At 39.2% G+C, this 13037-nt stretch overlaps 3 protein-coding genes across 6 annotated transcripts in view; all 3 read left to right on the forward strand.

The window, feature by feature from the left end:
• Window positions 1–6148, forward strand: part of LOC104811184 (hexokinase-4-like) — a 6745-nt gene extending 597 nt beyond the window's left edge. The window contains exons 2-10 of one of the 4 annotated variants that reach the window (XM_010537805.2): window positions 3–177; window positions 676–826; window positions 911–1090; window positions 1196–1273; window positions 1383–1538; window positions 1628–1726; window positions 1810–1937; window positions 2054–2135; window positions 2306–2831. In XM_010537805.2, the coding sequence (XP_010536107.1) occupies window positions 3–177; window positions 676–826; window positions 911–1090; window positions 1196–1273; window positions 1383–1538; window positions 1628–1726; window positions 1810–1937; window positions 2054–2135; window positions 2306–2683 (1427 nt within the window). In that variant the 3' untranslated portion in view covers window positions 2684–2831. Of the gene's footprint in view, window positions 1–2; window positions 178–675; window positions 827–910; window positions 1091–1195; window positions 1274–1382; window positions 1539–1627; window positions 1727–1809; window positions 1938–2053; window positions 2136–2305; window positions 2832–3460; window positions 3703–3980; window positions 4132–4215; window positions 4396–4503; window positions 4579–4691; window positions 4848–4936; window positions 5036–5118; window positions 5247–5363; window positions 5446–5659 lie in introns of those variants that run through there. The other 3 variants (XM_010537806.1, XM_019202294.1, XM_010537804.2) reach the window with 3 other exon arrangements.
• Window positions 6149–6736: 588 nt separating this feature from the next.
• On the forward strand, window positions 6737–9357 carry LOC104811185 (THUMP domain-containing protein 1 homolog). The gene is made up of 7 exons (XM_010537807.2): window positions 6737–6906; window positions 7051–7170; window positions 7755–8201; window positions 8346–8485; window positions 8579–8699; window positions 8780–8920; window positions 9052–9357. Exons 1-7 carry the CDS (start codon window positions 6829–6831, stop codon window positions 9133–9135), a joined length of 1131 nt encoding a protein of 376 aa, XP_010536109.1. The 5' UTR covers window positions 6737–6828; the 3' UTR covers window positions 9136–9357.
• Window positions 9358–10108: 751 nt separating this feature from the next.
• On the forward strand, window positions 10109–11803 carry LOC104811186 (annexin D8). Its single transcript, XM_010537808.2, has 6 exons — window positions 10109–10249; window positions 10355–10500; window positions 10613–10831; window positions 10910–11122; window positions 11240–11329; window positions 11558–11803. Exons 1-6 carry the CDS (start codon window positions 10177–10179, stop codon window positions 11762–11764), a joined length of 948 nt encoding a protein of 315 aa, XP_010536110.1. The 5' UTR covers window positions 10109–10176; the 3' UTR covers window positions 11765–11803.
• Window positions 11804–13037: the final 1234 nt, after the last annotated feature.

Genomic DNA, 13037 nt, shown 5'->3' on the forward strand with positions numbered 1-13037 from the left:
GGCGGAGACGGCGGAGGAGAGGCTGACGGCGGAGCTGGAGGCGGCATGCGATGCTGACGTGGACACCCTGAGGGAATTGGCGGCGGCGATGGCGGAGGAGATGAAAAAGGGATTGAGATCTGAGGATGAGGCAAAGATCAAGATGCTGATCTCTTTTGTTCATACTCTTCCTGACTGGTAATTAAATTTCTTCTCATACGGGTTCTTTTCGGGCCAATGATTCGGTGGTCAACTTATTGAAAGATAGATATGGAATTTAGTGACCAACATATATATATATACAAGTAGAAAGAAAAACAGAACTGATATGCAATCAAGGAAATATCTGAACAGAAAAATATGATGGAATGAAAAAGATCTTGAGCGGGAAAGACTGAATCAGCTCGCCAGCCTAGCTCGGACCGGGAAATCAGACCGGAAATAACCAGGAGCTCTAATACAACTGAAGTTTATGTGTTCTGTTCAGTTGCATTAAATCCATATCGATATGGGCCCACTCTTTCAAACTGTCAACGAACAATGGCGCATTTAGTTTCAGGCAGAACAAGCAAATGGATCTGTGAAACTTGTCCGAACATTAACATGTTTCTGTAACAGCAAAGGCTCGAATCCTTGCCCTTTGCCGAGAAGCTAATATGTACGGAACCATTATCGTGTTTTTTTTTTCATCTTCAGGAAAGCGAAAGGGATTTTCTACGCGCTGGACGTAGGAGGAACCAATTTCAGGATCTTAAGGGTTTCCCTCGGAGGCGGGGAATCATCTCTAGAGGTTCAGGACATGGAAATACAACATATTCCCCAAGATCTGATGAAAGGAACGAGCGAGGTCGGTTTCTTCAGAGATCTTTACCTCCTTCACAGGTGTTTTTTTCATCGGCATTTCGATTCGAAATCCATTCTTGTTTTGCAGGCTTTCTTCGATTTCTTAGCCTCGTCGATAGAGAGATTCGTCGGGAAGGAAGGAAAGGATGCTGTTTCTGATTTGGGAAAAAGGCAGTTGGGGTTCACATTCTCGTTCCCGATTAAGCAGACGTCTGTTTCATCCGGGAATCTCATCCGGTGGACAAAAGGGTTCGCGATAAAAGACGCGGTTAGTCGGCCAAGTAACCCTTTCTGTCGTCCTCTCCCCGAAAAAAGACAATGTAGAAACTTCCGATACCGTCATCTTTAAGAGCCGCTTCTGTTGAAATCCCAGCAGGTGCATAAAGAGGTTTCGGGACTTCTCCAAGCAGCGTTGGACAAGAGAGGGGTCAATATGCAAGTCACGGCCCTTGTAAGTAGCTCAAACCGGAGCAGCAAAATATTTATTTCCTTACAATATGTTTTTTTCTTTCGGGATATAAACGTTTGAAGCATCGGACCGTCTTTTTGATGGAAAAAAGGTGAACGATACCGTAGGATCGCTAGCTCTCGCGCATTACAACGATCAAGACACGGTTGCTGCAGTTATTATAGGGACTGGTACCAATGCCGCTTATGTGGAGCAAACGAAAAATATAACAAAGTCTCCGGCGTTAGCCGAGGATTCCACACAAATGGTACGCTTCCTATTACTACGGAAAACATAACTTTTCGATGTTTTCATATCGATTTTGGATTAGAACGTTACGGAATCGTAACGATTCAGGTCATCAACACGGAGTGGGGAAACTTCTTTTCATCTCATCTACCAAGAACGACGTATGATATCGAGTTGGATGCAGAATCTCTCAATCCAAATGAAATGGTGAGTTCGTCTCGATTGATAGTTAATGATATGTGGACTAAGATGTGTTGGGATGCCATTATTTTACCCGATTTCGACATCAGGCTTACGAGAAAATGATATCCGGGATGTACTTGGGAGAAATCGTTCGGAGAGTGTTGCTTAGGATATCACAAGAATCCGACGAGTTTAGGCAAGCGGCGGATATGTTATCCCGACCATCTATTTTGAGGTTTGCCATTTCATTTTACGAAATCTTTCAATCTTTTATCGTGTCCTAAAACAAAAGCTTATCATGTTGAATCATATATCTTCCCGGTCGTTATTTCATCGTGTGGTACATTACAGCGCTCTTGATATAAAGGCGATGCACCAAGACGAATCCTCCGAACTGAAAGAAGTAGAAGGAATCGTACGAGACCGTCTCCAGGTACGGTTTTCGTTCTTCGATACAACCTGAAAACCACAATATTTGGCTGTCATTTGATATGTTCGAACTAAATCCATTATATCGATCCAAGAATCGATATCACCATCATCATCATCATCATGTGTTCGGATATAAACCTTAGTAATTTGTGATTTCTTTCGGCGATTCAGGTAAATGACGTATCTTTAAGGATGAGAAGAATCGTGGTAAGAGTATGCAATGCAGTGACAAGACGGGCGGGGAGACTCGGGGCGGCAGGAATCGTCGGAATATTGAAGAAGATGGGGAGAGAAGATGGTGAGTCAAAAAGTGTTGTGGCCATTGAAGGAGGCTTATATGCAAATTACGAGAAGCTCAGAGAGTATTTGAGAGAAGCTTTGGAAGAGATCTTAGGACAAGATTATGTCGCCCGAAACGTCATTTTGACGACCACCAAGGATGGTTCGGGGCTCGGGGCCGCCTTACTCGCAGCAGCAGCGGCCGAGTACGTCGGGAAGAAGAATTCACAGTTTGTAACCGTTCTTCATTTCTTCTGTGTTTGCGCATAAGAATGTTTTTCTCTGTTCTATGTTTTTTTTTTGGGGTTATCAAGTTGAAGTTGTTTTTAAGCAGCTTACTGTAGAAATGACTGCAAAATAAAATTAATTTGTGAATTTGGATGGTATGAAATAGGATCTGGTTTTCGGTTTCGGTTTAGGTTCGGTTATTTTTTAATTCTATTTTATGTTGGATTTGATTTTGTTTTTACTTTTCATTTTTTTTATTGATGAAAATGTTGTTACATATATTTTAATTATTATTTTTTTGTTATTGTTGATTTGTCTTTATTTCGAATTAAATTGTTTTTTAAGTTAAAAAGATTGATTTTATTCCATTTTTTATTTAGTAAAAAAACTAATCAATAGTTAATTTCCGAGTAATATTTAATAATTTTAAATAATTAGTTTTGAAGGACATTTTTTATACTAATAAGAAATATAACAATTTAAATAAATGTGAGAATATCATGAAATATTCATAAATGTAAAAAATGTGAGAAATTTTTAGATATAGAGAATTGTTTTAGTTATAATCCAGGAAAAAGGACCAAATCCAAATTTAATTAGAATTAACAAAAACAAAATCCAAACTTAATTAGAAAAGTTCCCATAATGCAAATCCAAAAACCGCCTCGAGAATAGTCCCCATAGTTTTATCCGATTCACGGGAAAATAATATCCGGTTTTGGCAACTTGGATGTTGACTTTTCTTGGCGGGTTTCATCCTCTGTCAAACTTCTATACACACATATATATATATATATACACATGTTTTTTTAATGCATACTCCACGTTTAGAGACATTATCTCTGTGATTGCAACTCTATTGGTAAAAAATATATGGCGGAGATGGAACAGACGGCGACGGAGAGGCTGACGGCGGAGCTGGAGGCGGCATGCGATGCTGACGTGGACACCCTGAGGAAATTGGCGGCGGCGATGGCGGAGGAGATGGAAAAGGGATTGAGATCTGAGGATGAGGCAAAGATCAAGATGCTGATCTCTTTTGTTCATGCTCTTCCTGACTGGTAATTAAATTTCTTTCAATGATTTGGTACTCAACTCAAGTTTTCAAGATTTGGAAATAGGTTTCCTGTTCAGTTGCATTTAAACCCAAATTGGTTCGGGTCCACCGTTTCAAACTGTCAATAAACAATGGTGTGTAGTTTCAGACAGAACAAGCAACTAAATCTCTGAAACTTGTTCGGACATTAACATGTTTCTGTAGCAGCTAAGCCGCCCTTTTGGATCAAACCGAAGCTAATGTACGGAACCATTATCGTGTTTTTTTTTTTTTTTCCTTCAGGAACGCGAAGGGGATTTTCTACGCGCTGGACGTAGGAGGAACCAATTTTAGGATCTTAAGGGTTTCCCTCGGAGGCGAGAGATCGTCTCTAGAGGTTCAGGACATGGACAGACAACATATTCCCCAAGATCTGATGAAAGGAACGAGCGAGGTCGGTTTCTTCAGAGATCTTTACTTTCTTTACAAGTATGTTTTTCATCGGCATTTCGATTCGAAATCCATTCTTGTGTTGCAGGCTTTCTTCGATTTCTTAGCCTCGTCGATAGAGAGATTCGTCGGGAAGGAAGGAAAGGATGCTGTTTCTGATTCGGGAAAAAGGCGGCTCGGGTTCACATTCTCGTTCCCGGTTAAGCAGACGTCTGTTTCGTCCGGGAATCTCATCCGGTGGACAAAAGGGTTCGCGATAAAAGACGCGGTTAGTCGGCCAAGTAACCCTTTCCGTCGTCCTCTCCTCGTAAAAAGACAATGTAGAAACTTCCGATACCGTCATCTTTACGAGCCGTTTCTGTTGAAATCCCGACAGGTGCATGAAGAGGTTTCGGGACTTCTCCAAGCAGCGTTGGACAAGAGACGGGTGAATATGCAGGTCACAGCCCTTGTAAGTATCTCAAACCGGAGCAGCAAAATATTTATTTCCTTACATAGGATTCATATATTGTTTTCGGGATATAAACGTTTGAAGCATCGGACCGTCTTTTTGATGGAAAAAAGGTGAACGATACCGTAGGATCGCTAGCTCTTGCGCATTACCACGATCAAGACACGGTTGCTGCAGTTATTATAGGGACTGGTACCAATGCCGCTTATGTAGAGAAAACCGAAAATATAACAAAGTCTCCCGGGTTGCTCACGCCTTCCGGACAAATGGTACGCTTCCTATCACTACGGAAAACATGATTTTTCGACATTTTGATATCGATTCTGGATCAGAACGTTACGGAATCATAACGATTCAGGTCATCAACACGGAGTGGGGAAACTTCTTTTCGTCTCATCTGCCAAGAACGTCGTATGATATCGAGTTGGATGCAGAATCTCTCAATCCAAATGAAATGGTGAGTTCGTCTCGATTGATAGTTAATGATATGTGGACTAAGATGTGTCAGGATGTCGTTATTTTACCCGATTTCATTATCAGGCTTACGAGAAAATGATATCCGGGATGTACTTGGGAGAAATCGTTCGGAGAGTATTGCTTAGGATCTCACAAGAATCCGACGAGTTTAGGCAAGCGGCGGATATGTTGTCCCGACCCTCTATTTTGAGGTTCGCCATTTCATTTTACGACATCTTTCAGATCGTTAGCGTGTCCAAAAAAGTGCCTATGATATTGAATCGTATATATCTTCCCGATCGTTATTTCGTCGTGTGGTAACGTTACAGTGCTCCTTATATAACGGCGATGCACCAAGACAAATCCTCTGAACTGAAAGAAGTAGAACGGATCCTACGAGACCTTCTCCAGGTAAGGTTTTCGTTCTTCGATACTCAATCTGAAAACCGCAATCTTTGGATCTCATTTGATATGTTCGAATTGAAGTTTGATTAATTTCTTGAATCGAATGATCGAAACCGGAGCACGAAATCCATAATATCGATCCAAGAATCGGTATCGTCATCTTGTTTTCGGATATAAACCTTAGTAGTTTCTTATATATATCTTTCTTTCGGAGATTCAGATAAAGGACGTACCATTAAGGATGAGAAGAATCGTGGTAAGAGTATGCGATGCCGTGACAAGACGGGCGGGGAGACTCGGTGCGGCGGGAATCGCCGGAATATTGAAGAAGATGGGGAGAGAAGAGGGTAATTCAAGAAGTGTTGTGGCCATTGAAGGAGGCTTATACGCAAGTTACAAGAAATTCAGAGAGTATTTGAAAGAAGGTTTGGAAGAGATCTTAGGACGGGATTTTGTCGCCCGGAACGTCGTTTTGAAGATCACCGAGGATGGTTCGGGCCTCGGGGCCGCCTTACTCGCCGCAGCGGCCGCCGAGGAGGTCGGGAAGAAGAGTTCATAGACCGTTAACCGTTCTTCATTTCTTCTGTGTTTATTGCAGAAGAATGTTTTCTCTGTTGTATGTATTTTTTTTGGGTATTAAGTTGAAGTTGTTTTAAGCCGATTACTGTAGAAATTACTGCAAAATAAAATTAATTTATGAATTTAACCAGATTACTGTAAAAATAATTTGGTTCAGGTTCGATTATTTCTCAACTATATCTAATGGAGTTTTTATGTTGGATTCGATTCCTTGTTTTTTTTTTCAGTTCAGATGAAAATGTTGATTTTTAAAGAAATTTTCGATTTATTCATATTTTTTTAGCTATTTTTATATTCTATTTGAATATGTTTGGATTCAAAATTTTCGTTTTTAATAATTTATATAAGTTTTTTAATTAAAATTGTATTATATGGTAAACATGTCGATGTTAATCAGTGTTTTATAACTTATATATTGTAATCATTTGTCTATAATTGCCCAAAACGCCAATTTTCTATAATTTATATATTGTAATCATTTGTCTATAATTTAAATATTTAGAGATAATAATTCCAATACTCAAGCATATCGTTACCATGAGGCTAAACATAATTTTATTTAATACTTTATTTTCACATTTATTTTTTATAAACTTGTTTTTTTTTTTTAATTTTGGACGTGAAATCTGGTTTTGATTTTACAGGTTTGGATATTCTTATAAGTTTAAGCCCAAAAGACGACTCTTGTGACCCACCATCTATCTACCTAAACTTAAGCCTGTTTCGGTGTCTGTTCCCTTCTTTCCCAAACTCTGAAAAACCCTTCTTGTTCTCTCGCGCTCTCTCTATTTCTCTCTCTCTCCGCCTACAATGGCTACCGGCGACAAACCCCACTCCAACACCGGCGACAAGAGTAAGAAGAGGAGACAACGCTATCTCCCTCAAAACGTAATCTCTCTCTCTCTCTCTCTCTCTCTCTCTCTCTCTCTTTCTCTGTCTGTGTGTATGTTATGCATATAGGTATGCATATCCGTGTGGATTCATACAGGGCTAAGATCGTTGCGGTGTTTTCGTTGATTTTTTTTTTGGCAGAAACCAGTGAAGAAGAAAGGTGCGTACCCTTTGAAACCTGGAGTTCAAGGCTTCTTCATCACCTGCGATGGCGGACGAGAGCATCAAGCTGCTCATGAAGCTCTCAACGTCATTGATTCTGTAAGGTTCTATTTAATTTGCTTATGATTTTGATTCGCTTCACCCAATTAGTTGCTCATGCTCACTGCTTAAGAATCCTTCGCGCGTGCTTTTATGTTGTTTTTGGGTTCGTGGGTTTTGCTTTGTTCTGAACGATTGGCTCTGATTCGTGTATGGATCGGAGAATCTGGTTTAAGCGTCTGGTTTTAATTTCTGGATTTTCATTAGAATCTCAACGATTAGATGAATTCATCGAAATCTTTGATGGGCGATTCAAGTTTATAAAGTACGTTGGTTCATCTAGAGTTGAGTGACATAATCCATCAATTTTCTGATTTGTAGCTACCGTTTATCCGCTGCTGTTATAGATAATATTGACGCTAAATCTCTCAAAGTTCGAAAGTTTGTGCCTTTGATGCCGAAATGCAAAGCCAACATACAATGAGATTTCACATTATCTTCCCTGTTTCTGATGCAAAGAAAAGTTCCCATTTTCATGTCATGATACTCGAAAACGGGCTTAGAATTTGTCGAGTTTTTCTAGGTTTTAGTCTTTGAGTGTAAGTCCTGATCTTTGTGAGTAACATTTCCTCCTTTTTTCGCAGTTCTTTGAGGAGCTAATGAATGGGAAAGACTCGGAAGTAAAGCCTTCAGGGTTAACTGAAAGTGCTTCAAACAAAAAAATTACTTTTTCATACAGTGACGAGGAAGACGATGATGATGAGGATCATGACAGTGATGATGGTGATGAAGAGGAAACTAAAGACGAGGGAAAAAAGGAGGAGGGAAGTGAGAGCAACAAGAACGGTGTGGCTGAAGAAAGAGTAGCCAGTGAAAAGTCATGTGAAGAGAAACATGCGGTAGAAAACGTTAATAATGAGAACGATGAAGATCTGGGAAAACAAAAGAACGAAAGTGAGGAGGAGCCTCCGGTAAAGAAGCAGTGTCTTGAGACCAATACATCTGATGACGTAAAACCTGAAAAAACTGAGGAGAAGTCTATTGATAAGTTGATTGAAGCTGAACTTCAAGAACTTGGAGACAAGACTAAGGTCTGCAGAAGTGCCTTCAATAGCTTTGAAATCCTTTGTTCATTATTTTTTGATGCATTCATCTGTGTTCAGTCTTATAATCTTTGATTTTGCAATTTGATTTATGTCTTCTGTGAGCTGACAGAGTATTTCTCGTTTGAACAGAGGCGTTTTATGAAGTTAGATCCGGGTTGCAATGGTCTAGTCTTCATCCAAATGAGAAGGAGAGATGGTGACCCGAAGCCGAAGGAGATTGTGCAGCACATGATGACATCTGCTGCTGCAACAAGAAAGCATATGTCGAGGTTGGTTTACACACTAATAACCCTTCAAAGCGAAAATTCTTTAACCTGTTTCCGTTTCACTTTTTTGTTTTCTCACATGCCTTGTGACATTAGGTTCATCTTAAGAGTTCTGCCGATGGAAGTGTCGTGTTATGCATCAGAGGACGAAATTTCAAGAGCCATAAAACCTCTCGTAGAAGAGTATTTTCCCGTTGAGACCGATAGTCCACGCAAGGTAATAAACCTATTACGTTGGTCCGATTTGTTTACTAGGCATTCATCTATGACGAAGTTTCATCTTTTTCTTTACTACAGTTTGCTGTATTGTACGGGGCTCGGGCCAACACGGGTATTGATAGGATGAAAATTATAAACACGGTTGCAAAATCTGTCCCCGCTCCTCACAAAGTTGATTTGAGCAGTCCGGACATTACAGTCGTGGTCGAAATTGTCAAGGTAAAGGAAAACACCATACTCTGTTTATTCCATTCACATCCTGGTTTCCATCGATCAATCCGATACTTGGTTCGCTTAACCGAACTTACTCGATGTTTGCATAACCGGTTTGGTATGCTGATTCGTTACAGACGGTGTGCTTGATCGGGGTTGTGGAGAAGTACAAGGAGTTGGCAAAGTATAACCTCAGACAGCTTACCTCGACGGCCAAGTGAGAAACTCTCCATCTGCTTTAAGTTGATGTTTCGGACAAGAATGCTTTCTTCTTTGCGCGTCTAATAATCATAATCATATTCTGCTTTACTTATTTGTACTAACATCGTATTACACTTTTGTAATTAGATTTCGTGTTTTTTCGAATATTCCTAAATTTGACATTACAGTTACTTCACGGCCACGTGATAATATTTGTACGAGGTAATTTGCTCGAAAACAAATCCTGAATCCTTAAAGCTTGGAGGTGGGCGTCGGTTAGATATTCCTAAATTTGGATTTTCGATTTCGAATATCTGAGTTTTAGATATGAGTTTTGGGGTATATTTCGTTGGTTAACCAAATGTCAGTGTATCTATTAAAATTGACCAAAAAAAAAAAATCAAATTAAGCAATTCTAAATGAACATTGAACCATAAAATATTAGATGTATAAATGTATTAAATAAGGGGTTGAATAGTTTGTCTACTATTGAGATTTACCTTTGTAGCTTTTACTATATATATTTATATAGTAAAACAATATAGTGTTTTCCTAACGATGTTTTTCTGTTCTGTTCTCTTTTTGGTCCTCCATTAGTATATAGTTATTAAATTCAAAAAAAAAAAAAAAAAAACTGAAACAGTTCGCGTCAAAAAGCCCGAGATCCGAAAACCGACCCGAACCCGTATGTAAAATTTATGGGCTTGGTTTAAAAAAGCCCGGACCGGCCCGTTTGTCTTTTAGGCCGGGACTCGAGTTATTAATGTGATCAGCCTAACAAATCCAGACTAAAGAAACATTTTAAGCCGAAATTTAATATAACTTTGTCAAATGAAAATTGACGTAAAACGGTCCATAATGTCGGGGGTACTTAATAAGAAACAGTTTCACTTAGATTCATAACATAAATCAATGAACGTTACAACAGTTTACTTTAAATGGGCACTGTTTCAAACAAATTATACGCACATATATATGTATATATACACACACACGCACAAGAAGGGCCAAACAGAAGAGTAACAGAGAGGAAAACATATACACAAGCAAGGATCATAAGGATGGCAACCCTTGTCGCTCCTCACCAGTTTCACCCTATGGAAGACGCCGAAAAGATCAAGAAAGCCTGTCAAGGTTCTCGCTTTTCGGGTGTTTTTTTTTTGTAAAGTTCAAGAATTATGGATCCGATCGAGGTTTCGTTTTCTCTCCTTCTTTTGATGGTTTTGATTTCGGTTTCAGGGTTGGGAACCGATGAAAGGGCGATAATATCGATATTAGGACACCGGAATATGTTTCAGAGGAAGCTCATAAGGCAAGCTTACCAAGAACTTTACAGTGAGGATCTCATTCACCAGATGAAATCCGAGCTCTCTGGCGATTTTGAGGTTTGATAACTCATTATTCAAATACGATAACTGTATCTTTCCATATCCTAACAACCTCGGTAAATCGATGCACAACGTCGATAAAAAAGGATTTGATATATGTTACCTGCAGAAAGCCATATGCTTGTGGGTAATGGATCCACCAGAGAGAGATGCTGTCTTAGCCAACTCGGCCATTCATAAGCCTGTTCCTGACTATAAGGCCCTCGTAGAGATTTCCTGCATGAGATCACCCGAAGATCTGTTAGCCGTTAGACGTTATTACCAAACACGTTACAAGCGTTCCCTCGAGGAAGATCTCGCCTCCCATACGTCTGGCGATATCAGGAGAGTACGTAAGAATATACTTTTTTTTTGAAAAAAATGTTTCTTGCATCATTGATTGTATCCCTTTTGGTTTTTGATGCAGCTCTTGGTAGCAATGTCAAGCGCCTATAAGTACGACGGAGACGAAATGGACGAGATGTTGGCTCAGTCAGAGGCCGGGATTCTTCACGACGAGATCGTGGGTAAGGCTGTTGACCACGAAGAAACTATCCGGGTTCTGAGCACGAGGAGTACGACACAGCTTAACGCAATCTTCAACCGCTACAAAGATATCTACGGCCGATCTGTCACTAAGGTAAGAAAACTAAAAGAGGGACACATGGATATTCATCTAGGACAGAAAATAAACCACTCTTACCAGTTTGTCATGAAGAGGTTGTCCTTGTTTTTCCATGCCTGTTGATGTTTTCAGGATCTTCTCAATCACCCGACCGATGATTACCTAAGCACGCTGCGTGCGGCCATCAGGTGTATCAAGAATCCAAATCGGTACTACGCGAAAGTAAGACATTACAGATCAAGAAAACTTAGAATATCCTTCAACTGCTGGAAATAATGAAGGGTTTCAGTTTAGTTTTCTTTAACTAGAAAACGGAAGATCTATCGGAATAAAACTAAGACTCTTCATAATTCGGAATATCAAGGGTTCAAATCAAATCAAGGCAGTTCCCTATAAATCTTGCGAAAGATGACTAATGAGGGAATTTGTTTTCACGGAACTCTCACTCAGGTTTTGCGGAATGCGATCAATGAGGTGGGGACTGATGAAGATGCTTTGAGCCGTGTGATCGTCACGCGTGCGGAGAAGGACCTGAAGAAGATCGACGAGTTGTACCTCAAGAGGAACAATGCCAGTCTCCTTCAATCCGTGGCGAAAGAGACGTCCGGTGACTACAAGGCCTTTCTGCTGGCCTTGCTTGGAACTGAAGAGAATTAGGACTCATAATCAGCTATAAAATATATATATATATATATATATATATATCTTTGTTCCAAGAATAAATTATCTTATTTTTTTCTCTGTAATTTGTACTGTATATATAGTATATACACTATTTACCTCTTGTTAAGATTTTAGACGGGTTTGCAACTTTGGCGAGAAATTGTCTGATTGACCGTATTTACCAAAATGCCGCATTCCACTTTTGCCTGCTCATCACGTACGTATGTATGTATGTGTCACTATTTACAAGGTATATATATATATACATATAACCAGATATAGAAAATATCATATGATTTACATACTAAATTTATCATTTATATTAATAATGCATAAAACCAAATTAAATGATTGAAATCTTCCCGGCTCTTTACATAAAAAGGTTGACTTTGACTTTTGGCTTTGAAGTACCTTCAAAGGGAAACGGAGGAACATGATCCCGAGCTTTCCGCTCGTCTCCGTTACGGTGTCAAACTCGATGGAGCCCTTAGCCAAGTCGCGGATCAGGTGGATGACGTCAGGGAACACCGCCACGCCGTTAAGCTCCGTTATATATATATATAAGAGCTAGCATATATAGTCTCTTAATTTGTAGAAGCTAAAGTAATAATAAAACCCTCATCTGATGTTTTCATGACCAGTTCTGTTGATTTTGGCTTCATACTGAAATTAGAAATTTTAAAATCTGTCTGAAAAGAAACAAAGCAAACTCACTGAAACATATTCATGCAAAGAATCTTGTCTTAATCTTTCCTTAAACAGAAAGATTGATATAAAGATTTTTACTTTGTGGAAACTTAACAAAAAGATGAGCAGAGTTGACAAATTTTGGCATTCCGGAAATATTACTTATTTCATACATATATATTTGTTTTTCCCTTTTTAGATGAACTTCTTCTTCCTCGTATAAATCTGCGCATGCTCCTCTCTCTCCCTGGAGTTTTTCTTCATCAACATATATTATTGCATATCGCAGAATTGTTAAGTGAAATTAAGAAAAAGCAGCCATGAAGATGCTTTCGGTTATGGCTGTGGTCTTGTTGCTTCTGTTCATTCCTTACGGTAAGTTCTTCCTCGTGAATCTTCGTATTTCTCGTTCCGGATTCGATTTCTCCTTACATGGAAATTGAATTTCTGGTTTCATTTTCATGATCATATTACTGCTCCGTTCTCAAGCTTGGATCATTCTGGTGGTATTTTCACATACATGTATATATATATATATATATATATATATATATATATATATATATAACTTTAAACCTTA

The sequence above is a fragment of the Tarenaya hassleriana genome, unplaced genomic scaffold (genome assembly GCF_000463585.1).
Source record: "Tarenaya hassleriana unplaced genomic scaffold, ASM46358v1 Cleome19, whole genome shotgun sequence".
Classification (NCBI taxonomy): domain Eukaryota; kingdom Viridiplantae; phylum Streptophyta; class Magnoliopsida; order Brassicales; family Cleomaceae; genus Tarenaya; species Tarenaya hassleriana.